Below are 25,974 nucleotides of genomic sequence, written 5' to 3' on the forward strand. Positions count from 1 at the left end.
CATATGAAGCTATCCGAGTGCAGGGTACTCCGTAGGGACAGCATGTCTGAGAAATAGTCGGGGGAAGGGCTGGCGAACCAGTGGCACAGGTTTATGCAGTATAATCTCATGCCAATTAGAACCGCCTTCCCTCCTTCTAACTTGCTCCGACTTTCTCCTAACTGTCACCTTGCGTCTTCCGCTCTGGGGCCGGACTTGGGACTGGGACGTTTAGTTAATTGGCTACCAAGTCCGCCAGGGTCCCAGCGGGAGAAAGCGAGCAAAGTCTCACGGGTGAAGCGCCGAGAAGCTTGCCTTGCTTGTCGAAGCTAAGAACCGCGCTCGGAAACGACCCTTGATCACTTGTTTTTACATCTTTCTGCAGGATTTTGATGCCATCGAAGCTCGAGTCATGCTGTCGCCCCGGTTGTGTCACATGACCATTTGTTTGCGCGCCCGGCCTCTGATATAAATAGCAACACAACATAAACAACAGCAAGACAAAAACAACACAATCAGTTAATGATGAGATGATATTAATATAATCATGTAACTGCATTTTTTTTTTTTTTTTTTTTTTTTTTTTTTTTTTTTTTTTTTTTTTTTTTCTGGTTTATTCACGGATGTTCCCTGAATTGCTAGCTATAAATCATTAATTTTAACCGCCTAAATACCCTCCTTTCTCATGCCACGGACATCTCGATCAAGTCCGGCTCCAGGCAACGTCAAGGAGTCCGCAAAAGGCATCCCACCCTTCTACTGCGTGTATCTGCTTCGCTCTACTGTGCGCCATGCCAGTCTCTACATCGGGTCGACTCCCAACCCTGCTCGTCGGCTTGCACAGCATAACGGCCGCATCAAGGGAGGAGCACACAGAACCCACCGAGAAAAGCTACGGCCGTGGGAGATGGTCATGATAGTCAGTGGCTTTACCAGTCGTACGGCGGCCCTACAGTTCGAGTATGTCAGTTATTGGTAGTTCGCTTAGCCGTGTTTTGGGTAACGGAACTGACCGTATATATGCTAGATGGGCGTGGCAGAACACACAAGCCTCTCGTCATGCTGCCGGCGATGAGGTAGAGACTAATGTTCGAATATGTTCGAAAACAGGAAGACGCCTGGCTAAAAAGTCAAGTAACCCCCGAGAGACAATGACTAGCACTATGGCGCGTTTACATGTTCTTTTGCGTTCACCATACTTTTCAAGTTGGCCCTTGCAAGTGCGATTTTTCAATGCAGATATTCATCGTGTCTGGCGAGGCTGGGCCGAGAGTGCCAGTACATTTGTTCCGGAACATATCAGCTTCAAGACTGATTTTGATGATGGAGCCTTATCTGTTGAGGGTCTGCCACTTCAAAATACCCTTCGAAAACTTGATGTTTCGGGGAAGAACTTGAGGTCGTACCGAGAGAAGACTCGGTTTCTGCTGGATGCTGGAGATAGACTTGAGTGTGGTGTCTGCCGAAGCCGTCTGCGGCTGAAAGATGATCTCGTCGTAGTGTGCTCCTCTGAAATGTGTCGGTGCACCTCACATCTTTTGTGCCTCTCTTCTAGATTTACACAATCTGAGGATTCTAGCAATGACCTTGTTCCAATGAGTGGAAGGTGTCCAGGCTGTGATTCAACCATTGAATGGCATATCCTGATGAGAGAAATGACACCCCGGGTTCGCAGCCACAGGACAGGGTCATTCGACAATGATGATTCACTGGAAGAAGAGGATGAAGCAGGGGTCGAACTATGCGAAGATGCCGGGATTCAAACTCTTATCGATCTTCTGAGTAGTGAAGATGACGACTTTGGACCTTCGACGTCAAAATATGACTTAAATGTCGATTACCGGCGGAAACACCAACCAATATCAAACACACCGGGGAAAGGGGAAATTGACGACTGGGATGATGTAGATATAGTAGAATGATAATGCTCCTCCTTGTGACGTCTATGAAGAACTTTTGTCTTTCATCTCCGTAAACACCAAAGCGTCAAGCTTCCTCAGAGGCCCTATAGAATCCAGTTTGGCCATCGTCTGTAGCACTTCTTCCCGGATCTCATGAGATATCTCATCTACCTCTCTACCCGCATCAACAATCCTCATATCTTCATTGCCCTTCAGCCCAGTCAAGGAGAGGAATAGCTTCCCGACCTTCTTCTGCAGATTGACAGTTTCATATCTCTCAGTTCCGTACCCTCCTCTTGCGGCCGCAACTTCGGTTGAGACGTTCAAAAAGAACCAGATATCAGGTCGAGGTAGCCCTACCTCAGGTCTCCATGCCCAGTCAAGCTGTAGTTCCTTGTTCTCCTTTGCGGCCGAGTATACGGCCCCCGAATACGAGTATCGGTCAACAATGACGGTAATCCCGGACTCAATATCTCGTTGTATCTGCGCAGCAGCCTCCCACCGGTTCGCAGAGAAGACCAGATGAACCGCATGGTCGTCGAGCTGTATCTCTCCACGAAGATACTGGTTTATCATCTTGCCAATGGAGGTAGTTCTATCTGATGTATCATCAGTATGGCTTCCGGACACTTTACCGGCCTTGACGCACCTGGGAATCGAATGTATTTCGTCTTATGCCCTTGGTCTACGAGGAACTGGTGCAGTCTCGCGCATTGTGTTGATTTCCCGGCGCGATCGAGCCCTTCCACAACAACAAGAGCGCCCCTTCGGGAGGCTGGAATTTCGCTTTCCAGCGTCATTTGATATATACAAGTATGCACAGAAAGGTAACTAATTGAGCAGCCAGAATGTGTCCCTGTTGACTGTAGATTGGTCTGGTTGTTTGTCTTAGTTGGAGCCAGCCTCGACCCAGGCAAAAGTCAACTTCTTGCTAGCCTCAAAAAGAAAAGAAAACAAGGATGAAGATCGCAAAGTCGCAAAGTCCAACGTCCTCACCACGTTAATAGAACCGAACATGGCCTCTGATATACCGTCTGATCATTCTGGGGAAATGCTCAGCTTCAGCCTACTATCACATCCGCCTACTCAGCTTGTTCCACGGCTGGGGAGATTATGTAGAATCGGGCGCAAACCAATACTGACACCAGGGTATCTGCCCATCACATCAAGAGGGGTGCTGCCGCATGTTAGCCATGATAATATAAAAGAACACATGTCGATAGGCAGTCTATATGTTGCTCTTGAAGATTGTACGTGAGCGCCCTGGATTTTAAGTGCTACCTATGAGTGTCTATTTACTAACCTCTCTGCTCGCCGGGGCAGTTCAGTCATAGAACGAAGCTCATTAAAAGAAATACCACCAATATATAATACGCCTGCGGGACAGACAGAGTCAGCTCTCCGGAAGTTTCTCTCCTTCGATGATGGATACCTGCTATTCCTTGGACCCAGGAGGATTCCTCCAGTTGCTACAGCAAGCTCGAATTCCGTCAATTCGGTGACCATTCTGACCTCAGTCGGGTACCAGCAATTGCAGGTGGAACAGTACCAAGATGCTATCAAGTCTTTAAAGCCAGATATTGCAATTGGTCTAGCTGATGTGCTAGATAGACAGCCAGGGGTGAAAAGACGGGAGAAAATGGTTGATCGGACACACGCATGGACGCAGTCGGCCGTAGACATCTTGTTTAAGCCTGCAGATATAAGCAACCGGCTTGGAGAAACCTCATTTTTTGCACCTATACTCCCACTTGAAAAGGAGCAGCAGACCGTGTACTTGCGGGATCTGGAGGAAGAAATGGCAGATGTGGTTTCTGGGTTTGCAGTATGGGACCCAACCACAATTGATTTGATCCCCCAGGCCCTTTGGCATTTACCACGGTTATCTATTGGTGAATCTAACACCCCTCAAGACGTTCTCAGGGGAGTGTCACTTGGGCTTGACCTTTCTGCGATCCAATTCATCGGAACGGCGTCAGATGCAGGCCTCGCTCTTGATTTTTCCTTCCCAAAAGGCACCCCTCAAGACAATGATAACAAATCGTCACCCTACCCGCTAGCAGTTGATATGCTCCTACCCGCTCACTCCACCGACACTTCACCACTTGTCTCTGGTTGCCAGTGCTACACATGCAAGACATACCATAAAGCCTACCTCCGCCACCTGCTTAATGCGAAAGAAATGCTTGCTTGGACACTGCTCCAGATACACAACCATGCCATTATGGATAGATTCTTTACTGATATAAGAGCAAGTATTGAGCGTGGGACATTCGAAGGGGATGTAAAAACTTTTGAGAGTACTTATATGTCGGAGTTTCCCGAGCCCAGTGGGCAAGGCCCAAGGTAGGCTTTTGAGTTTACTCTCTTGTTCGCGGTATAATAACATTGCTAACCCTGCAATAGGATGCGAGGTTACCAGTTCAAAACTGGACCGGGGGAGAAACGAAACCCAAAGGTCTTTGGACGCCTGGATGGCGTTGCGGAAAGGCTTCTAGAGTCTCAGTCGTCTGTAGTTACTCCTGATGCTGAGGCTGAGGAACTCGAAGCTCGCGGATTTGCTGAAAAGATGCAGTGATTAATCCATCCGCCGTTCGATAGACACGACACCGAGGTCTGCTTCCCCTGCCATTCATACCGCTCCAGCCCAATCACCAACGGCCACACTGTTGTCATACCCTCCTTGTATACCCTGACCATTTTGATGGGCAACTAAAGAATGTATTAACGTATCCAACTGCTGGTTTTGCTTGGGAATATTTTCTCAACCTAGTGTTATTGTACCAAGATGACCGATGCCGTCTATGTTTGAATCCAGAACTCCATTCTATACCCGGAAGCCCCGGCGTGTGTCATGTTTGCGTCAAGCTGCCCAAGGTCTCATATTTCCAGTCTGCTGAAGGCAAGATTGACACTCTGAACATGCTCGTAAAATTGCCTTGGTCTGTTTCTACAGTTCTGACTGTTCTAAACCCGAACTTCAAGAAGAGCCGAAGAGCAGCTGGCAACGCCATCACAAATGCGTCTCAGAGGTTTGTCTTTCATCACTTTTACTGCAGAATGATTCCATATGCGCAGATCCAACACCCTCCCGCTGATGCTTCGGATTGACTGCCATGAAGGTGATTCCCGGGAAGCGACATGAGCAAATTCCATAGCTATCTTTTATACAAAGTAGTTAATTGATAGCTTACGGCATAGTTCGTTTTCCCGATAACTCCGACGTACTCTTCACCTCTCTTCTCTGAGGCTTTCCGATATATCCAGCCATGTACTTATATCCAGAGAAAGGGGCATTGTATGAGCCTTGTTTTACCTTTCTTCAGGCTTAACTGCAGGGCAGTCTACTGCTGATGCGCCTCCTCTGGTTGTCTGGCAAATCTACATCCCCAACCTGGACGGGTGATATTGAGAAAGCCATTTGTAACTATATGTTGATGAGCAAGTGTAGAGGTCAGCCTGGTTACCGATGTTTATCCCAGTTCCGGTGTGGGAAAGCAGTGTTAAATGAAATCGCTGCAATAACTAACGAACTGGTGTTAATAACACTTGTGTGTCAGGTTTTGAGACGCTTCTTGCACATCCATGAGGAATAACGACTGCGACGAGGATACTTGAACTTATCTTTTACTCGTATGGTGTACATGGTCCATAACCCTGCAACGCATAAGTATATTACCCAGGAATAACTCGGCCAGTACCCCAGTCAAAGAGAGTTCCGCGGCTCGATCTTCAGGTCTGCCGGCAGATACAAGCATGTCGATCATGAACAGCCATCGCCCCTTGGCAAGGGGTGAGAGCCGAGCCTGTCAGCGAATTACACGAGAGACCAGCAGATCTTGAGTACAATGGCGATCAAGGCTGGAATCAAGCCATCCTGGTAGTCATCAATAATAAGCGGTCAATCCGGCTGTTTTGTTGCGTTGTACATATACCATGGTTTTCCCTGCCCACATCCCGTTTGCAGGACTGGTTATGCTGCTCCGCTCCTCGCGTGCGAGCTGGTGAACTGTAGACATGGCGTTGCCCCAGGGAGAAAATAAGCCTGCTGGAGCAACAGGCGTTATTGAAGATGTAGAGCTTTCAGGTGCTCAAGGGAGCGTTAGCGACGAGAAATGGCCTTGCTCCTCCCAAGAGCATAGGCCAGAGGTTGAAAAGTGAGCCACTCGCAATATAATAATGTCTGCAGTTTAGTTACCTGTTACTAACTCGCCGGTAGAAAACTTGTACGGCGTCAAGACTGGATAATAATGCCCCAGTTTGCAGTACTGTATTTGCTGGTTGGTGCTGATAATCAATCTCCCTATACCCCTTGCCAGTCGCTGACACAGGGCAGGCATACCTCGACAGGATAAACTTAGGAAATGCAAAGCTCCAAGGAGTAGTAGAAGAGGCGTTGAATGGAAACGACTCCAACTTCTCCTGGGCAGCTAGCATATTCTATTTTGGATAGTCAGTTTATGCCCTAACTATTCCTCGGATTCAAGGATATAATGACTTACTCCAAGTAGCATTATATTCGCAATACCTCTCACCCTTTGGGGGAAACGGTTCTATCCTTCGAGATTTATCTTCGTCTCGGTCATTGGATGGGGCATAGCTGCTACCGCGGGAGCTGGGGCATTCAATTTTGCTGGCCTTGCTACATCTCGATTCTTCATTGGCCTTTTCGAGGTGAGTATAGAAGGCTAGTCATGCAATGCAACTACTCACACTGAACTAACAGTCACAAATCAGGCTGCCTTTGCTCCCACGGCAGTGTTTCATCTGACCCTGTGGTACACTCGCAGCGAACTTGCATTCAGAACTTGCCTGTTCGTTGGCATGTCAGCTTTCTCCGGCGCATTTGGTGGGCTGGTAGCATATGGAATATCCCTCATCCATACCACTATTGGCCACTGGCGGGTTCTCTTCCTTGTCGAGGGCTTGCCAACGATCGCTTTCGCATTCGTAGTCCTGTTCTTTTTGCCTGACAGGCCAGAGACTTCGAAATTTTTTAGAAATGAGGAAGAGAGGCAGATTGCCATTCGCCGAATGAACCAAGGGCAACAGAGTGAAGGCCACAATTCCCTGGTCATGAAGCATGTTATCGCCAGCCTTAAGGACTGGAAGGTATATGGTGTTTGCATTGTCAAAATGGGACACGATGCATCTTTGGCAACGATCTCCATCTTTCTACCAACTATCCTTCACTCCCTCGGGTATTCAAAGACTGCAGCACAGTACATGACTATCGGCCCGTATATGGCTGGCTGGGTGGTAATGGTCAGTTTCAGTCTCTTATCAGACAGGCTGCGAACAAGAGGTCCATTTATTATCGGAGGGACCGCTTTGGCCATCATTGGAGTGTCCCTGATGTATACGTTCCCAGCGAAAGAAAACCCCAAAGCTGCTCTAGGCGGTGTATTCCTACTTGTCATTGGCATCTTTCCGTGTATACCGCTGGAAGTGCAATGGGTGTCGGATAACGCTGGTGCAGAGTCGAAGAAAGCAATGGCACTCTGCATGATTGTGATTGCGGGCCATTGCTTAAGCATTCTTGCTAGCAAAAGCTTTCCTGAGCACGAAGGCCCAAGGTATATCCGAGGGTATGCTATTGTCCTCTCATTTCTGTGTCTGAGCTTCGTGACGTCCGTTATTTTGTACACTCGACACCGGATCATTAATGCGCAAAGGAACAAGAAGTATGGCAAGCCAAATCCTCTGGATAAAGTGGACACTTCTATACTGGCAGACAAGGCTCCTATGTTTAGGTATATCCCATAGCTCACATTATACCTACCATTAGATTGGTATGCTGCATTCAAAGTATTTGTTAATTGTGGACGAGCAAATTTAGTAGCCTTCAGTGGGCTGAATGCGTAATCATAGAATCGGCGGTGGTAGTTGGAACAACCTTCCTAGTGGTCAATGGTATAATTCCATCTACTCCTAGCAGGGCTTTTAGTGAGCGTTTTGCTTCTGGGATTTAATTGGCAAGGCTTAGTAGCTTCGCTTCGAAAATCGTTGCATATTAAACAAATCTGATAACAACCTTTCAGCCCTGTCTTATATTTAATGCTAACAGGTAAATAAATCCAAGAGACTTTCCATAATTGCAGGTATTCATGGTTAAGTCTGTATGAGTTAAGCCTTGGAAAAAGTTGATTATAAGCCCATCCGTCATAGCAGTGCCGTAACCAGTTACTTCGTTTATTCCCCAGCCAATACCTTCCAAAGCAACTTCCCATCTTCCTCGTTAGACTCCTTTCCTACATCTCCACCAGCCCCAAAGCGCTGGCCGACAACGCAAACTAACCATGCATCATCCTTGATTTCCCTTATGAGTTTCTCGCTTGGGCTTCCACGAGGGAATACACGTCTCCATTCTTCCCAAATGCCGAATGCTTCTTCTCCCCAAGCCCGGAAACTTACTGCCTCAATGATAGTCGGAGTAACAATTTCTTTACCCCTGAAAACACCCCAGGTCACGGCATTAACACTACCGTTGTCCATCTCGGTCAAAGGGTCGGCATCAAAAGGGACTTCTGAGGGATCTGTAGGTGGCTGCGTTGATGTTTCTGGCGATGTAGATGACTGGAAATCACCTTTTGCGTTCGTAGCAAACCAGGCGAACTCATCATGTCCGTAGCTCTGAAGCAAAGGCTTCAGCTTTGAGTGGAAGTCATCCCCTGAGCAGAAAAATTCGACAAAAGCCTTCTGAAATACAAAACCTTCACCTCGAGGTCCCCAGCCAAATACCGGGTGATCGTTACGTACGCCATTGACTGCTGGCTGAGATGCAAGCGTCCACCATCCTCGACCCTCGACCAACTTGAGAAGCTCGGCCTTAATCGTTGCAGTCTCCGGGTTAAGACCGCCTTCTTCTCCTGCCCCACCTTCAGACCAGGGAACAACATGTAGTTCACCGGAAAGTAGGCGTTTGAAGATGTTGCTGATATCGTCTCTGGAAGTTGGTGTTCCCCATAGTTTCCTAGCGACCTGTGCAGTTACATGGAGAGACGGTCCATATCCATCGATTTCACCGAAGGCTGGAGAACGAGCATCACCCCATCGACCATTGGGGAAGTCATCCCACGTTGCCTCTCGCCCCAAAGAACCAAGACCCTCAGATATTTGCAGGGCAGTGTTACGGTTTGGGGGGTTAAGCGCAGGATACCCTGCAGTCTGAGCAGAAGTTTCATGCACGGTGGAACTTCGCTCAGATCTGTCAGAGGCACGAGTCAGTCTATCGACAATAACACGGTTGTGTGGCTGGGAATTCATCGAGGAAGCTCGCAATCGGTTCACGTTTGTTGATCTGCCGTCGGGAGTTGCAACACCATTCGATGCTCCTGAAGCAGCATACACAGCAGACTCAAAATCAAGCTCGCTATCGCTAGGGGCTTCGGATGATGGAGGAATCAAGTTGCATCGTTCCAAGATGAAGGATACCGATTTCTCCAAGTTGAGAGTATAGAAATGGAAGCCGCGATGTCCTGGTGTGGCAACCTTTTTGATATTCTCTACAAGGTCGCTGACAACATCGACACCAACTCGCTTTACAGCCTCATCATCAGCTTTACAGGCTTCAACCTTTGCCAGTATCTGTGGAGGTATTTTGGCGTGGCTCAGCTTGGTGACCCTGGTCAGAGTGTGGTAGTTTTGAATGGGCATTAAGCCGGGTATGATAGGGATAGTCTTGAAAGTTCCAGACTCATGGTTTCTAAGCAAGGCCTCATACTTCTTATATGCTTCAATGTCGTACGTTAACTGAGTCATGATGAAGTCTGCGCCAGCTTGAGTTTTCTCTATCAAGTATGGCAGATCTTTCAATAGATCTTGCACCTCTGGGTGAGATTCATCCGCATGGCCTTCGGGATAGCCCGCAACGCCAATGCAAAAATAATCGCCGTATTTCTTTCGGATATATCTCACAAGGTCCACCGCATAATTGAAGTCCTTATTACTGTCATCCTCACCATCTATATTATACTCCTCGCTTCGTGGAGGGTCACCACGCAAAGCAAGGATATTGCGGATACCCAATGCTTTTGTCTCTTCCAATGCCTCATCTATCAACGTTCGGTTCATGTTCGTGCATGTCAAATGGAGACATGTCGTTAATCCAAGTTGTCTCTGGCAAATCTCTGCCAATTCAAGTGACCTGGCAGCCGTGCTTCCACCAGCACCCCATGTGACTGTCACAAACAGAGGTCGTAGGGCCTGAGACATACGCTCTAGACGGGCTTGGAGATTTGATGATCCCTATAGAAGGTACTCAGTCAGTCTGATAGCTATGGCGGGGTTAGAAGCGAGTCTCACCATCTGGGTTTTTGGAGGGAAAAACTCCAAGGAGAAGTAGTGCGCATCCTTAGGAAGGGCATTTATTTTGTCTGATATCTTCTCCATGGCTGCAGGTTCAATCCGTAGAATTCTTGGTTGCCTCTGTGGCTACTTCTGCTGGCTGCCGAGGGTGTGTAGTTAACAGGTAACTATCTGAATACAAGATCAACAGGGAATTCCCCCAACAGCGCTGTATTACCGGCTACTAGAGGGATGCTAGAAGGTAATGGATTCTTCCGGACGGATATCAGAGGCCCTCTTAATGTAAGAGTGCAGCGGTGCTTTCTTCTAACTCGGGAGTCCTCAAGTTCTTCTTCTATGCAAAGCCCAAAGTTGAATCCCTGCAAAGCTGGCTGCTTAGTCAACCGGCTCTTAAACGAAGATCCAACAGCAGCTTTTTACAGCGTCCATTCTCACGTTGTCAAAGCAGACAAAGACCTTTTCCTTCGAGCTCTAGGCCTCTATTGGGCTTCCAACAAGTTCATATTCTGGCAACCCAGCGGTGAAAAAGTGCCGTTGTATCTTTCTGCACTTAACTATCAATATCGACCGTGCTCCTTATAACCGAGGTCTTCCGCGTTTCACGCTTTGCTTGCAGATACAGAACTTGAGCTTCTAAGCCTATTCAGAAGACCTGGTAGTTTCGACAATATTATGAGGCCGTTTAAAATGCAATGAAAACATTTTCTGGCTAGATCATTCGTTTTGTGGTGGTTTGCTTGACGTCTGCCCTGAATGGCTCTCTCGTGTGTTGCATGGAGGGCAACTCCAACGACATCACCTTATATCCATAACGGTCGCCAGCTGCTACGCCCTATCCTACGCCGTCGAGTCCATTCCGAACCCTCGTCTTCCTCTCGAATGCGTTTGAGACTTCAATCCTTTAATAACTGCCTCCCCAAGTTCCTTCGGTCCTACACCACACCCCTTTTCAATGCGCCAGTAACCCATATAACCTCGTTCTTAATCCTACACGAACTAACAGCTGTTATACCCCTTTTTGGTCTTGTTGGAGTGTTCCATTATGGTGGATGGCTGCCCTCACTGGGTAATTCTAATGGAACCTCACCCGTAGACGAAGGAGTCAGGAAGTTTGGAAAATGGCTCCGGAAGCGAGGATGGGTTCAAGATGTGGAAGATATGTCTGCCATGAACAAGGGAGCAATACGGGTTGAAGACAATGCTAGTGAGCTTACAGCAAAAGATAGACAAGGTCTACGGTTAATACTGGAGTTTGCTACAGCGTACGCAATTACCAAAGCGTTACTTCCAGTGAGAATTGCTTGGAGCGTATGGGCAACTCCATGGTTTGCGCGAACAGTTGTAGGGCCTGTTGGACGAGCTGTGGGAAGGCTAGCGTCTACAAATAAGGGAAGATAGATACGACGCATTATACATTCCCAATCCCAATATACCTCCGCATTCGACGGCATGACGATTAAAGAAGAATTGATCAATATTGTCTTTGAAAAGAGTTTATTATTTGTTATTTGATGATTTTGGGTCATGTCAAGCCGTTTGACCCTCCCATTATGGTCGTTACGAACGGGCGAGAATTGCTACACCTGGCAGCTATCTATGCCTTCTCATAGATCCAGTCGAACTGACTCTGCTTGTAGCTGAGGACCTCTCCCTCTTTGAACCAGAGAGCAATTTCCTTCTTGGCGTTCTCGACGCTGTCGGAGCCGTGGCAGACGTTGCGGCCGACGTCCTAGGGGTTGACATTAGGTCCCATTCACAAGCGGAATCCAAAGTTTGAGGACTAGAGTTCAACTCACAATGGCGTAGTCACCACGGATGGTGCCGGGGGCAGAGTCAGCAGGATTGGTGGCACCGAGGAGAACTGCAGGTTATAACTATTAGCGGTGCTGAAATATTTGCGGTTGAGAGAATTGCGGGAGTTATATACCACGGCCGGTCTTTACGGCGTCGCGGCCCTCCCAGACCATAGCGCAGATGGGTCCGCTGAGCATGTCTAGATAGATGTCAGCACAGGCAGACTATGAAGCTTCAAAGAGGTAAGTCGACTCACAGCTGACGAGTCCGTTGAAGAATGGCTTGCTGGAGAGATCAGCGTAGTGGGTCTCGAGGTGCTCCTTGGAGGGGGTGACGAGCTTCATGGCAACGAGTTTGAATCTAGCCCTCAAATCAGCACATTGGCTCTTAAAACACCGTACCGCGGGGAGGGGTAGACATGAGGGCAGCTCACCCGCGATTCTCGAAGCGGCTGATGATTGGGCCAATGAGACCACGCTGGAGACATCCAGAGTCAGCTATATATCACTGACAAGCGGCCATCGAAGCTGCTCGGCGTTGTGCTTGTGGTACCAATGCGGGCCATACCTGGACGCCATCGGGCTTGATAGCGATGAAACTAGCAGCAGAAGTAAGAGCTTGTCCAACGTCTAGATTTAGTTTGCTCAGGGGTAATAACACTTACGTCTGTTCGTTAGACATGCTGAAAGAGTGAGATTGAGTCTGTATGTGTAGAACGTGCCAATTGTCCTGGGTGAGATGTTGTAGACAGGAGGGAAAGGGAGGAGAGGAGGAGCAGCAGCAGCAGAATTTATGTGCGGGACGCTTTCTAGGGAGGGGCAGAAAAAAAAAAAAGGGCGGTGTTGGTCTCCCCGTGCCAAGCCTGCCCATGCTTTCTCGTTCGTGGCATCTTCCAACGTCAAACATCGCATTTACGCAGCAGACGACAGTCTCCAGCCGCAAGAAAGGACCTGTACACAGCAGTGAGACAGCTTTAAGACAGCGTGAAGCTGTAGGCGGAGCGTTTATTTTGCCCAATGGTTTGGCGATAAGCTGTTTCTTCTGTTTTCGTTTCGTTTAGTTACTCTCCTTGCAACTCATGGCGCCGTCACGGGCGAGCCATCCACGATGGTCGTTTATCCTGGTGATAGTCACCGTCATCTCATTTTTGGCTGTTCCAGCAGGTAAGTTGGGCTCTATCTGCATGAATTGAAGGTGTTTCGTCTAATGGTGCAAGCTGCGTAGTCATGGTTAAACATGAGAATTTCAAGACGTGCTCTCAGTCCGGCTTCTGCCAGCGCAATAGGCAGTATGCAGATAACGCAGCCGCCCAGGCCTCCTCATGGACCTCTCCTTTTCATATTGAAGCCGGTTCCTTAACGTTTTTGGATGGTCAATTGCTTGGAACCGTCATCAAAACTGTAGGCAACGATGAGAAAGTGCGGTTCCCGTTGGTAGTGTCGTTCCTAGAATCCGGGGTAGCTCGCATCACTATCGACGAAGAACGACGAATGAAAGGAGACATCAAGTTACGGCGTGATAGCACTGTCAGGAAAGAACGGTATAATGAAGCTGCAAAATGGGCAATTACTGGAGAGATGAAACGTTCCTCTTCGGCTGAATTTACTACCGATGAGACCTCACGTATCACCAAAGTCCAGTATGGCCCTGATATGAAGTTTGAGGCTGTTATCAAGCACTCTCCATTTGAAGTTTACTTCCAGAGAGATGGTCAGACTCAAGTACAGCTAAACTCGAAGGGTCTTCTGAACATTGAGGAATGGCGACCGAGAAACGACATCATCGAGCCCGGATCCGAATCCACTCCTGATGCCGTGGACGATAGTACCTGGTGGGATGAGTCGTTTGGAGGAAACACGGATTCCAAGCCGAGAGGACCCGAGAGTGTTGCTTTGGATATCAACTTCCCCGGCTACGAGCATGTTTTTGGAATTCCTGAGCATGCTGACTCCATGTCCCTAAAACAAACAAGGTAGTTCCAGCGCCTTTAACAAGTCCTTATTCTTTCAACGTCACTGACCGAACAAACAGGGGCGGAGAAGGCCAGCATACCGAGCCATACCGAATGTACAATTCGGATGTGTTTGAATATGAGCTGAACAGCCCAATGACTCTATATGGATCAATCCCTTTCATGCAAGCTCACAGGAAAGATTCTACGGTTGGCGTTTTCTGGCTGAATGCTGCGGAGACCTGGGTTGACATCGTTAAGTCGACGCTTCTTCCCAACCCAATGTCTATAGGAGTAGACGCAAAGACCACGACTGAAACTCATTGGTTTTCGGAAAGCGGTCAGTTGGATGTCTTTGTGTTCCTTGGTCCAACCCCTGATACTATCTCAAAGACCTACGGCGAACTTACCGGTTTTACTCAACTTCCACAACAGTTTGCCATTGCTTACCACCAATGCCGCTGGAACTACGTTACCGATGAGGACGTCAAGGATGTCGACCGCAAGTTCGATATGTACCAAATACCATATGACGTTATCTGGCTTGACATCGAATACACTGATGGAAAGAAGTATTTCACCTGGGATCCTCACACCTTCCCTGACCCGCTTAGTATGCAGAAACAACTTGACGCCTCTGAACGTAAGTTGGTCTATATCATCGATCCTCATATTAAAGTTGAGGAAAACTACCCTATCGTCGATGAACTGAAGAAGAAGGAACTCGCTGTTCTAAACAAGGATGGGGATATTTACGAGGGATGGTGTTGGCCCGGATCATCTCACTGGGTAGACTGCTTCAAACCTGCTGCAATGGAATGGTGGGCCAATCTTTTCAAATATGAAAACTTTAAGGGAACAGCATCCAACTCGTGGCTATGGAACGATATGAACGAGCCTTCTGTCTTCAATGGACCCGAAACAACCATGCCAAAAGACAATATACACCATGATAGATGGGAGCACCGCGATGTCCATAATGTCAACGGATTAACGTTCGTCAACGCTACATACAATGCACTCATTGAACGTAAAGAGGGAGAATTAAGGCGCCCTTTCATCCTCACTCGATCATTTTATGCTGGATCTCAGCGTATGGGTGCAATGTGGACCGGTGATAACCAGGCAGAGTGGAGTCACTTAGCTGCTTCGATTCCTATGGTTCTTAATAACGGAATTGCTGGCTTCCCCTTTGCCGGAGCAGACGTCGGAGGATTCTTCGGTAACCCAAGCAAAGAGCTTCTGACCAGATGGTACCAGGCAGGTGCTTTCTATCCCTTCTTCCGTGCTCACGCACACATCGACACCCGTAGGCGAGAGCCGTACATGGTTGGTGAACCATACCGAGATATCATTACACAGGCGCTCAAGGTCCGATATCAACTTCTGCCAGCATGGTACACGGAGTTCCAGCGTGCTTCTATCAACGGTTCCCCGATCCTTCGACCACAGTATTACGTTCACCCATCAGATGAACAAGGATTTGCTCTCGACGACCAGTTCTACCTCGGCCACACTGGCCTTCTGGTCAAACCAGTTGTTACTCAAGGTTCCACCAGTGTTGATGTTTACATCGCCGACGAGGAGAAGTACTATGACTACTTTGATTTTACCATTTACCAGGGCGCCAACAAGAAGCATATTATCAACGCTCCATTGGAGAAAATTCCTATTCTCATGCAGGGCGGCCACATAGTTCCGAGAAAGGACAGGCCACGACGAAGCAGCGGGTTGATGAAGTACGACCCGTACACTCTGATCGTGGTCCTTGATAGTAAGGGTCAAGCCGAGGGAGAACTATATGTGGATGATGGTGAAACATTTGACTATAAGCAAGGAGCATATATCCACCGTCAATTCTCCTTCTCAGGCACCAGTCTATCATCCACAGATCAGTCCATCAGCGGTTCCAAAACGAACCAGTATCTTAAGGCTATGGCAGAAGTGCATGTTGAAAAGATTGTTATTGTTGGCGCCCCCAGCAGCTGGAAGGGTAAGGACAGCGTTTTGGTACTTGAAGACGGCGCAAAGTCTGGTATCAGGGCCAGCATGGACTGGCATAATGCCGAGAGTGGAAAGGCGGCATTCGCGATTGTGAAGAAGCCTGGGGTTTCTATCACCAAGTCATGGAAGATCGACTTTGCTTAGCTGCCTGCCACCATTAATACACATGGCAGTTTACGTGGTTATTATATTCTTATAGAAGTTTCATGGTTGGTTCTTTGAATTTTTGAACAATGCTACATGTAGCGTTTTTATTAGTTTCCGGTTGTGAAATTCATTTGTACCCTTTAATTTGGCAACTTTCAACCAATGAATCGGGATGTTTTGGGACACTTTGTCTCTCATTTCAAGATCATCAGGTTCTGCTCATCTCCCCAAGGCAGTAGTTATGCGAGACATTGGCTTCATCAGCTTCGTTGACTTCATCAGCTTCGTTGACTTCATCAGCTTCTCCATATTTGCGATTTTCATATGCAAAGCTGACGACGGTATGACGTTGCCAAGTTCGTCCGAGGAACATTAGATAATCCATTTCAAACTTTTAGTTAGGTGACTACCTAACTACCCCCAGGGTCAACAACTAGTCGGAGAGCTTTCAAAGGTCCGCAAATCTCGTCAAGGCCTGAGCCAAATGCGATCCAGCTGCCCCAGCAGAGAACAAAACTTGCTTTTTACCCCGGACGACCGTCTCATGGCTTATCCAACATCTCTGCCATCATAAACAAACCTGTCCACTCCATTGACGCTCCTACCGCTACGCCCGAGACATCGACAGGGATCGATCGATTAGTTAGATTTCCCAGCATCGCGATCGAGCTATATCTATAATATCACCCTTTGCGTACACAAGGAAATGAGCTGGAGGGTGTGAGCGTCAGTCACTGGTGCGGCTGAGCGAATATCGATAAGCGAACCGGCTATAGCGCCAGGAAGGTATCAAAAAATATCGCCTGAGGGCTAGGGATATACTTGCCGTGCCCGATCAATATGTCCTTTTTTACCTTTATAATCGACTATGGGGCGCCGCCATTGTATGTGTTCTCCCATGTTGGTCGCGTGCTCTTGTGGTACTGTCTGTTCTACACCTACTAACAATATCAACCAGGCTCGTCCTTTCCCCTGTCCTTTCATACGCCGACCAGATCATGAGCATACACCGGACAAAGACCTCGGCCGGTTTCTCATTGGATATACCATTGATTATGCTCGTTGCTTCCATATTTAAGTGCGTCAGACTCCATTTTATCCGACGGCCCGGAAACATGATAGGGTGAACAAGAACTTCCCGCTGACAAGTCATATCATACAGGATATTTTACTGGTTTGGATCCTACTATTCCGCTCCTTTGCTTATACAGGCGATATCAATGGTCGGTGTGCAAGTTATACTTCTCAAAGTTGCTTTGGATAATCGGCCTTCCCCCGGTATCGAGCACACCCCATTTATTGGACAAGGATCCGAATCCGGTTTTGTCAGACCGTACGGATTCTGGCAATGGAAATCAGCCCGTCCGTATGTTATCACCATCCCTGCCTGCGGCCTTTCGCTGGCAGCAAACACTATGTTTCCAAGTGCTAATAGTATGCTAATGTAGGTACTGGATATTTCTTACTTATTTTACTCTGACCCTTCTCGTCATCCATACTCTCTTTACTCCACTTTCGCGGTCTTCTGCATACATAGAGTTACTGGGTTTCAGTGGACTCGGCGTCGAAGCTTTTCTACCAATTCCACAAATTATTTCAAACCAGCGTTCACGGTCATGTAAAGGCTTCCGACCTTCAGTTCTCATCTCCTGGCTCCTTGGAGATGCCATGAAGATGAGTTTCTTTTTTTTCAGCGGCGGTACAATTCCTCTAGCATTCAGGATATGCGGGGTGTTTCAGTGCTTATGCGACGTATATCTGGGCTTTCAGTTTTACACATTCGCAGACTGGCGTTCATGGACAACGAATGATCTCCCATCCCTTGATAGATGGGGTATGAAAACATCAGACATGCAGATGTCATAAAGAGAAAGACATTGCGCATTTTAGAGGGTCATGCTATTCACATTATATCTATATCTATATATATCTATACAGATATGATTCTAATTTTACGAGCTTCGGTGGTTAGGGGCATCAAGCTGATTATTCAGACTTATAGAGAAATAGGCCAGCTTTTTTATTATCAATAATCCGAAGTGCTACCGTTGGCAAATCAGCAGTCAATCAATGATATACCTCCCCATCTACAGGCATAGTAACATCCTTGCTCGAGAACGCACAATGACCAACTGAGCCTTCATCCGAAAGCACAACCCCCCATTTTAGTGCCAAACATGCCATGTCTGGGGTTGACCCAGCCTGTTTCTCGGGATCATATGTTCCAGGATCAGGGAAACACGCAGCAGCAATGGCTAGGCTGCAGCTCCCCGCAACCGGCATACCAGACTTAAATGGCTTGAATCCTAAACCAACCAAACAAGAAATCATTGCTGTTCCAAGGGAGATGCTACAGACAATAGCAATCGGTGAATAGCCGCAAACACTGATGTCTGATGCAGGGTCATGCTGAAGGTTCTGGTCATATGCTTCAATCCCCACTAGGAAAAAGCTTTGAGATATGAGCCAATGTAATATGCCTGATGTGGTCATAAGTGGGATAGCATAACGGTAAGGCAATGAGAGGAAGTATTTGCTTCGTTGTGCTGCATTCGGTGCAGCAGAGACTCGTAATCCTTTTCGCTGTGTTGCATATTGACTCCACTCTGCAGACATAGTCATGGCTGTGAGTATGCCATTATAAGCAAAATATATGAGCGAATAAACAAGTTGTGGTAAATTTGCTATCAGTGTGTTGGCTATCAATGATGTAGGCCAGAAATCTGTGCTTATTAGTGTGCGGAAATCGAGTGCTTGCAGATCAGCGGTCCAAATTCCTGTTTTATTTGACATGGAACGCATCCCGATATATAGGAGAAAAGCGCAGAAGGCTAGAGAAAGACAATACCTGCCATAAAAGACGCAATTGTTTAACATAAATGCATGGTATAGGAGTAAAGGGTAACATACAACATTATACCAAAGCACCATCGCCCAGGTGAAACGGCTGAACGCCATTGTTGTGGCTTGTGAAAAAATACCCAGCGATTCCGGCGTACCCAAAACGGGTTGTATGTACTTGAAAGTCCAGTGAGATCATTCATCGATAGTAAGCATTTCCCTCGTACAGTGGTATCAGGCTGTTCAAGAAAGGAGGCAATAGCGTCCCCGACTGTCAAGATTGGGGTATCAATTGTAACAGCAACATAGCATATAGTAATCACTTTCACAAGGATAAATACCATGACAACAACCGTCAACGGTAAGCTGTACTGAAGCTTGCAGTGAGGCTGTGCAACCTCCGCGAGGCAGTACTTTATTGGTTGAGCCAGTATTTCCCAGTTACCAGCTACTATTTCAGGTTTGGTATTCAGTAGTTTGGATTGGCATTTGGTAGCCTCCTCATAATCATTAGGACATATCCATGTGAACGGGGATCCAGTGACAGGCCTATATACTTCTTGATAGCCGACATATCTGTACTCACTTTTATTCTGCGGCGTATCAGTTACCAACAAGACATTGACGTAGGAATTCTGGTACGTTTTCGTGTACGCATCTATACAAGCAGCATTGTCCAGTTTCTCCAGAGCTCCATTCTGCGACATATCATAAAGCCGGGTAAACGTTGCAATGATAGACTTGTTCCGGAGTTCATAGTTACCAAGTGGTTGAAATTGTGGATCTGATGGAGCCAAAGTCAGGTCCTCAAGTGCCGTCTGTCCGAAAGATCTGTCACCGAGGAATGCATAATAGGAATTTGATGATGTAGTAGCAAAAATCGTGGAATTATACCTACGATGTTGTGAGGGCTTGTTACTAAGAGATTGAAAGCATTGCATAGAATTACTTACATTAGATGTAGAGGAAGCGAGGATAGCACTAGAATTACCCACAAGGCAGATCTACATCGGGAAATCTGACGAAGATTTCTAACGCTTAATATGCCTATATCGAGCCAGCATAGCTCCTTATGGGCATTGTCAAGATCGGCCCTTGTTGGTGCACTTAAACATTGCTGTCAAGCCATCAGCACATGTAACAGAATTAAAAAAAAATTCACAGCTAGAATTCATACTATAGTGTAGTTGCTGGCACTCAATAAGAGAGTACTGAAAATGTTTATAACCAAGTGCAGCCCAATGCTCAAGTCGTGAACTTTATCGCAGTTGCCGTCATAAAGAGTTCCACGTTCATTATTGAAATTATGCCGAGGTAATACCCAAAGCAGAAATCCAAGGTTAAAGCAGAGGACAAGTAATCCAGTGACTGAAGCTGAATATAAGGTGAGCCTCCAGCTTTTCCGCCATCTTTTAGGCCTTTCTCCATTACCATCCGTCATATCACGTCCAGGAATTAGTGTGCTTAGGCTGGTACCTTTCTGCCGGGAATTGGGAGGATTCATGTCTCGAGATGAATATGTTTTCAAGAAGAAAGCATTTTCTTGATGGTATTCATGGGCGGATCCCCCCCTTATAACTGTGAAATTCCAATGCAGAGTCAGGTTCCAATGATTCGGGACAGCTACAAGGCTAAGGATCTGCAGACGTCGAGGCGCGAGAGGCCCCTTGAATGCAGATATGAGACACAGCTAGCCATTTTGAGTAACTCTTCTCAAATTATTGAGTAGCAGATTAGCTTTTCTCGTTCCATAAGCGGCTCTTGTAAGTGTAGCCCTGTGTACTGTGTGTTGCGCAAGGCTGAGTCCCGCCTATCAATTATACGACATACACTTCCGAGTGGTATCAACTCTTGAGTATTAAATCCAGCTTTGGGAGACACTGCAGGTATATGGCCGGATATAATCACATAAGACACATTATTCGAGCAAGCACTGCACATTAGAAAGGGCAGGTGATCTAAAAATGGCACCACTAGGATGCGCTTGCCGAAGGTTGACGTGCATTTAAGGTGTTTTTTGCCAAGACCACCTGAGACATGACACGTGAGATGGCACCTGCGCAGATGCCCGCGACTATTTCGTTATACCCTTATCAATATCTGTTACGCTTCAGTATGACAGTCGATGATTGTTCCTTTCTTAATAGAGCCTTCATAAAAGCACGTATAATGTATAGTGTAGTTTTAACCGGCATATACTATTATAACCCCTTTTTTCCCTTTTGAGGATAGAAAGCATGTATGTAGTGAATCTATTATCCCTATAGAAAACTCCGTTGAGGCCGTCAGAGTCAATGTAGCATGGAAAACGCTCCAGACTTATCGGAACCACATCCTCATCCCCCGAGGTCGCAGGCTGTGTTTAGAATGACGGATGTGGAGTTGGCCCTGGCCGAAGCTTAGCTAAGAAGCTTTCCTCAGGTTAGCCTGGCGTTTTTGCTTCCCCCCGCTTGTTGATCCTCCATCAGATATTTCCTTCAGGGTATACTATCCAACTGAAACAGATCATTTTATCTTTGGCTACGTATTTGAGCTATATTTACCTACAAACATGGCCTCGGAGCCTAGTACCATTAGAATTGGCTATGTCCCAGGTATTATATTCTCACCACGTCTAAATCAGTACTGAAGAAATATCCTATTTACTAACAGACATCAATTTGCCACTAGAGCATTACCTAGCTCCTCTACATCTCGCTGTCCACAGCTCAGAGGCCTCTTCTCTTCCATTCAAAATCTCTTTGATTTCCTTCCCGTCCGGAACTGGGCATATGATAACGTCCCTAAGGCAGAATGAAATCGACGTTGCGATTGGTTTGACTGAAGGTTGGGTTGCAGGTCTAGTCGGCAAACCACAGCTAGAAAAGGGAGAGAAGGATGGTGGCTACAAACTTGTTGGCCAATGGGTTGAAACTCCATTGAGATGGGCCATTGTTACAGGCTATGACAGGAAGGATATACAGAGTGTTAGCGACCTCAAAGGAGGACGAGTCGGAGTGTCTCGTTTGGGCAGGTTAGTTCCATGCGTCAAATCCTGTTGAACATACATATTCACTTATAGTGCTTACAGTGGCTCCCACATTATGTCCTTCGTTCTGGCTCAACAGCAAAGCTGGTCATCCTCGTCACCCCTTACCCCGACCATCCTAGGGCCGTTCCCTTCCCTGCGAGACGGAGTAACTGGCCATAACCCTGAGCAGCCAGATGCCCAAGCAAACTCCCTGGCAGATTTCTTCATGTGGGAGCAGTTTACCACAAAACCATACTTTGAGCCTACTACCGCTTTCCCGAAGCCACCATTGAAAAAGATTGGGGAGATCTACACCCCCTGGCCCTCCTGGCAAATTGTAGCTTCGACTCGTACATTCCCATCTCCGGAGTCGGACAGTCGACTCACGCAGCTGTTTAGCCTCCTAGACTCCGGCATTTCCACTTTCCAGGCAGATTCAGCAAAAGTGGTTCAGCAACTTGGAACTGGTGAATTCGGCTGTACATATTCCGAGTCAGATGCTAAGGAATGGCTTAAGGACGTACGATTTGTCAAAGGTAGTACCAGGGGTGCTGACAAACATATGATCGAAGGTGTCGTGAACGTATTGAAGACTGCGGGAGTGGTCCCGGAAGACATCAGCAATGACGAAGCAGTCAATAGGATAATTGGTATCCATGCTAGTCAGTAGGAGTCGCAAACTGTTGTCTAATGCTGCATACATCTTGCTACGTCCTTATGCTATGATTATATTTGTTAAAATCTCTATAGCTTTTCAACAGGTGCCTATACTAGGTTAGATGGGTTGAGTCAGGCGTCAAAAAAATTAGCTATAGAGTAATTGTGCTTTATGCCCCGCTATGTCTAATTGTGATTGGGCAATGTAGGAGCTTTACCCGGCTTCTTCATGCACTTTTCAAAGTATGCTTCCAAACGTGGAATATCATCCAATCTAGATATGACTCCGACACAGCCATCTGGCCGGATAACTGCAAGGACTCCATCATCCGGATTAACTCCATATATTTTATAGGCGTCCTCAACTTCATATCCACTGTGAATCCTCATTTCTGCCATTTGCTTGAGCTCCTTCGGAAGACAATTCCAGTCAAGCTCACGTGGAAGACGAGGGTATATCACCACAACTTCAATAAGAGAAGGAGGAAAGAGTGGAAGAAGAGTTGAAATTGAGAGCAAAACTCGTGCAGATGTCCCCTTAGGATCTAATAGATCTGTCGAAGTCATACAGAGAATGCGAAAGCGTCCATTAGAAACCAAATCTGTTCAATACATTAACTTAGTTCAAATTTAATCATAGAATTAGTCTTCAACGTACCATCATGTATGTCTCTGTGAAATCCATCAGCAAATCTCCTGACAGTGACATTCAGTAGCCTCCTTCCTGGTCTTAGGATTCCGTGGAAATAATCAGTTCCACAGATGGGGTTTTGATATCCATCCGGGAATGTTCTATCAATTAGAGAGGTCTCTGGATATTCGATTCCACAGCCGCTGGCAAAAGAAATTGACTGTTCGTAGACTTCTAGATTCTGTTTTAAGGCGGCCTGAACCTCATTTTCCTCTCCTGTAGTTCTTTTGGAGAATCCTGTTGAATACTTCTTATCAAAATCAATCAATTGCTGGGCAACACTATACCGTTCCACTTCGTATGACTTGAGGAGGGCTCCAGGATCGTCAACATCAGGATGAAGCCCATTGATAGTGTATGCAAGTTTCCATGACAAGTTATGGGCATCCATCATTGAAATGTTCATGCCTTGACCTGCCTATAAATATTTTAATTAGCAACGATGAGCCTAATTAAGCTTGAGTAGTTAGTTCTTTAGTTGATTATTTTGGGTGGAACCAACCTTTGGGCTGTGAGTATGACAAGCTAGTTACCAAACCTCAAAGTTAGCAACCTCTAAGTTAACGTACCATAGAATCTTCAAACTGAATGAAAGCAACATACAATCTCCAGCGAGAATAACTCTACCCAAACCTCTGGAATCCTTGATGGCAAACCTTTCAGCTATTCGCTGACCAATTTGATATACAGTCCACCAGTTGATATCCACACCTGCCTTGGGCCGGATATAATATGGCTCAAATATCTCAGAGACTTGCTGGAAGATCTTTTCCAGTGTAATTTGGCTCTTGCGGGACCTCCTCGGCTCTGTACCTTTGCCTTCAGAGCGAAGGCTTCCATCTTTCAACTCCTCCTGCGGTGGCATTTGAACGTACAGGCGTGTTAAATAATCTCCATCCACAGTCTGTTCCCTAGGAATAACCATGATGGTGCCTTTGCGTGAATGAACTCGACCAAATCTCCGAATGTCCGGGAAATCAGTATCGGCAACGAAATCGATCACTCCCCAGAAATCGTCGATAGACTCTCCGTTGAGTTGGATTCTAGAGCATTTCCGAACAGTCGAATGCGCGCCATCCGTTCCCACAAGGAATTTGGTTCGTACTGTTCGTGGCACTCCATCTGTCTCAACAGTTGCAACGACTGGGAAGTCCGGGTCACCGTCTTCGTCAAGAGATACATTAACCAACCTGCTATTACGTTGAACTCCTCTTTCAGAGTGATGGGCCAAATCGTCATCAAATATCTGCTCAATAATTCCTTGGCTGATGGTGATGGCCCGCTGGTATCTTGCAGGATGAATCTTGTTATCAATGATTGAGAACCTCTCGATAGTCCCGTCCTTGGATGGCTTCCAGATCATCATTTCCCACAAGTAACATCCATCCTGCAGTATAGGATCAGCCAATCCCATGGTCTTGAGCACCTCGAGGGTTCGAGGCTGCAGCCCGTCGGCCTGGCCACACATCACTCTGGTTGGTTTCAGGTCGATGCATAGTAACGATTGATCCGACAAGCCATGGCGAGCGAGCAGGATGTTGAGGATATACCCAGCTGGCCCTGCCTATTCGTCACATTGAGCATCATAATACGAACATATCGCTGATTGGTAATTCAAAGCAGGAGGGATAACCTACACCCACGATTACCACCTCGTACTTTTCATCTCGATCACTGCCACCATATTGCTGGCCAATACGGGGCAGGGGGGCGGCATACGGCAGTGCTACACGCGAACCCCGGACGGCTGGACTACCATCAACCATTGGAACAGGCTGTCAATTCAGGCAATTTTGAGGTCAAGGTCAGCTCGATGAAAGTTTGTGAAACGTTGCTTGGTGAGATCGAACGGCATTCATGGTGATGCCACGATATATATATATATATATATATATATATATATATTTGTCTCGATTTAATAATAAGAAACACCCCTGCTGCATGCATGAAATAGTAACACAGATCCGGACGAAACCGGACGCCGCAGATCGTTTACAGCTCGTGGCTCTGACTAGTGATCTCGATGGCGCATAGTTCGTGTGATCTATCAAGCGTCTTCATCGTAGTTAATGAGCCAGATGACAAGGGTTGTGGGAACTCTAAGATTTATGGTGTATCTGAAGGATAAAATAAGCGTATAGAATGTATCCATGGACTTATGCAAGTGACAGCTCCTCAATTAAAAGAAACACTATCAAGCTATTTCCCAATAAATGATTCTAATTTTCGGGACAGGTATTGATATATCCAGCTCGCGATGATGGAGATTGAATATAGAATAAAAGCAAAGCATACTATTTGCTGCCCAGAGAGGCAAATAAGTCAAGCAGGTAAGTTTCACCTACTTCAAATCAGTTATATATTTCCTCAACACCACATGTTATACCCATAACCATGATACCTAGGTTGAATGAGAAACATGCGTTCCTCGTTAATCTGATCGGCAGCCGCCTAATATATCCTACCATTCGTAAGCAAAGACTGTTCACCATCGCTGGCCAGGCAGCACGTACCGGGTAAGCAAGACTCAGGGATTCATTGCAATGAATTGGCGACCAATTCGAGGACGCCTGTTCGTACGTATGTCATACCTTCTAGCCAATAAATCCATTTCAAAAACAGCACCCGGTAGAGACCATTTTCCCTTCTCTTCAGTTAACTAAAGCCTGAAGAACATGGCGGATATCTCCAT

The 25,974-nt window shown here is 46.8% G+C and overlaps 10 protein-coding genes across 10 annotated transcripts; 6 read left to right on the forward strand and 4 right to left on the reverse strand.

Moving 5' to 3' along the window:
• Positions 1 to 941: 941 nt before the first annotated feature.
• Positions 942 to 1,901, forward strand: TERG_04552 (endonuclease; the record flags this gene model as incomplete). The annotated part of the gene is made up of 1 exon (XM_003235450.2): positions 942 to 1,901. One exon carries the CDS (start codon positions 942 to 944, stop codon positions 1,899 to 1,901), a length of 960 nt encoding a protein of 319 aa, XP_003235498.2.
• A 21-nt stretch (positions 1,902 to 1,922) lies between these two features.
• On the reverse strand, positions 1,923 to 2,680 carry TERG_04553 (thymidylate kinase; the record flags this gene model as incomplete). Its single annotated transcript, XM_003235451.1, has 2 exons — positions 1,923 to 2,479; positions 2,530 to 2,680. 2 exons carry the CDS (start codon positions 2,678 to 2,680, stop codon positions 1,923 to 1,925), a joined length of 708 nt encoding a protein of 235 aa, XP_003235499.1.
• A 215-nt stretch (positions 2,681 to 2,895) lies between these two features.
• Positions 2,896 to 4,458, forward strand: TERG_04554 (uncharacterized protein; the record flags this gene model as incomplete). The annotated part of the gene is made up of 3 exons (XM_003235452.2): positions 2,896 to 3,130; positions 3,209 to 4,226; positions 4,287 to 4,458. The coding sequence occupies 3 exons, from the start codon at positions 2,896 to 2,898 to the stop codon at positions 4,456 to 4,458; spliced, it is 1,425 nt and encodes a 474-aa protein (XP_003235500.2).
• A 1,439-nt stretch (positions 4,459 to 5,897) lies between these two features.
• Positions 5,898 to 7,646, forward strand: TERG_04555 (uncharacterized protein; the record flags this gene model as incomplete). The annotated part of the gene is made up of 5 exons (XM_003235453.1): positions 5,898 to 6,037; positions 6,100 to 6,160; positions 6,217 to 6,332; positions 6,392 to 6,554; positions 6,618 to 7,646. 5 exons carry the CDS (start codon positions 5,898 to 5,900, stop codon positions 7,644 to 7,646), a joined length of 1,509 nt encoding a protein of 502 aa, XP_003235501.1.
• Positions 7,647 to 8,072: 426 nt separating this feature from the next.
• Positions 8,073 to 10,094, reverse strand: TERG_04556 (uncharacterized protein; the record flags this gene model as incomplete). Its single annotated transcript, XM_003235454.2, has 1 exon — positions 8,073 to 10,094. The coding sequence occupies one exon, from the start codon at positions 10,092 to 10,094 to the stop codon at positions 8,073 to 8,075; it is 2,022 nt and encodes a 673-aa protein (XP_003235502.2).
• An 846-nt stretch (positions 10,095 to 10,940) lies between these two features.
• On the forward strand, positions 10,941 to 11,585 carry TERG_04557 (uncharacterized protein; the record flags this gene model as incomplete). Its single annotated transcript, XM_003235455.1, has 1 exon — positions 10,941 to 11,585. One exon carries the CDS (start codon positions 10,941 to 10,943, stop codon positions 11,583 to 11,585), a length of 645 nt encoding a protein of 214 aa, XP_003235503.1.
• A 196-nt stretch (positions 11,586 to 11,781) lies between these two features.
• Positions 11,782 to 12,662, reverse strand: TERG_04558 (nucleoside diphosphate kinase; the record flags this gene model as incomplete). Its single annotated transcript, XM_003235456.1, has 7 exons — positions 11,782 to 11,916; positions 11,984 to 12,048; positions 12,115 to 12,180; positions 12,238 to 12,341; positions 12,415 to 12,458; positions 12,549 to 12,579; positions 12,646 to 12,662. 7 exons carry the CDS (start codon positions 12,660 to 12,662, stop codon positions 11,782 to 11,784), a joined length of 462 nt encoding a protein of 153 aa, XP_003235504.1.
• Positions 12,663 to 14,046: 1,384 nt separating this feature from the next.
• Positions 14,047 to 16,080, forward strand: TERG_04559 (uncharacterized protein; the record flags this gene model as incomplete). The annotated part of the gene is made up of 1 exon (XM_003235457.2): positions 14,047 to 16,080. The coding sequence occupies one exon, from the start codon at positions 14,047 to 14,049 to the stop codon at positions 16,078 to 16,080; it is 2,034 nt and encodes a 677-aa protein (XP_003235505.2).
• Positions 16,081 to 16,923: 843 nt separating this feature from the next.
• On the forward strand, positions 16,924 to 22,604 carry TERG_12157 (uncharacterized protein; the record flags this gene model as incomplete). The annotated part of the gene is made up of 7 exons (XM_047751158.1): positions 16,924 to 16,967; positions 17,042 to 17,161; positions 17,246 to 17,449; positions 17,532 to 17,822; positions 21,493 to 21,518; positions 21,595 to 21,937; positions 21,995 to 22,604. The coding sequence occupies 7 exons, from the start codon at positions 16,924 to 16,926 to the stop codon at positions 22,602 to 22,604; spliced, it is 1,638 nt and encodes a 545-aa protein (XP_047606315.1).
• A 1,207-nt stretch (positions 22,605 to 23,811) lies between these two features.
• Positions 23,812 to 24,750, reverse strand: TERG_04563 (uncharacterized protein; the record flags this gene model as incomplete). The annotated part of the gene is made up of 1 exon (XM_003235461.2): positions 23,812 to 24,750. One exon carries the CDS (start codon positions 24,748 to 24,750, stop codon positions 23,812 to 23,814), a length of 939 nt encoding a protein of 312 aa, XP_003235509.2.
• Between the last annotated feature and the right edge of the window lie 1,224 nt (positions 24,751 to 25,974).

Source organism: Trichophyton rubrum (genome assembly GCF_000151425.1).
Source record: "Trichophyton rubrum CBS 118892 genomic scaffold supercont2.4, whole genome shotgun sequence".
NCBI lineage: Eukaryota > Fungi > Ascomycota > Eurotiomycetes > Onygenales > Arthrodermataceae > Trichophyton > Trichophyton rubrum.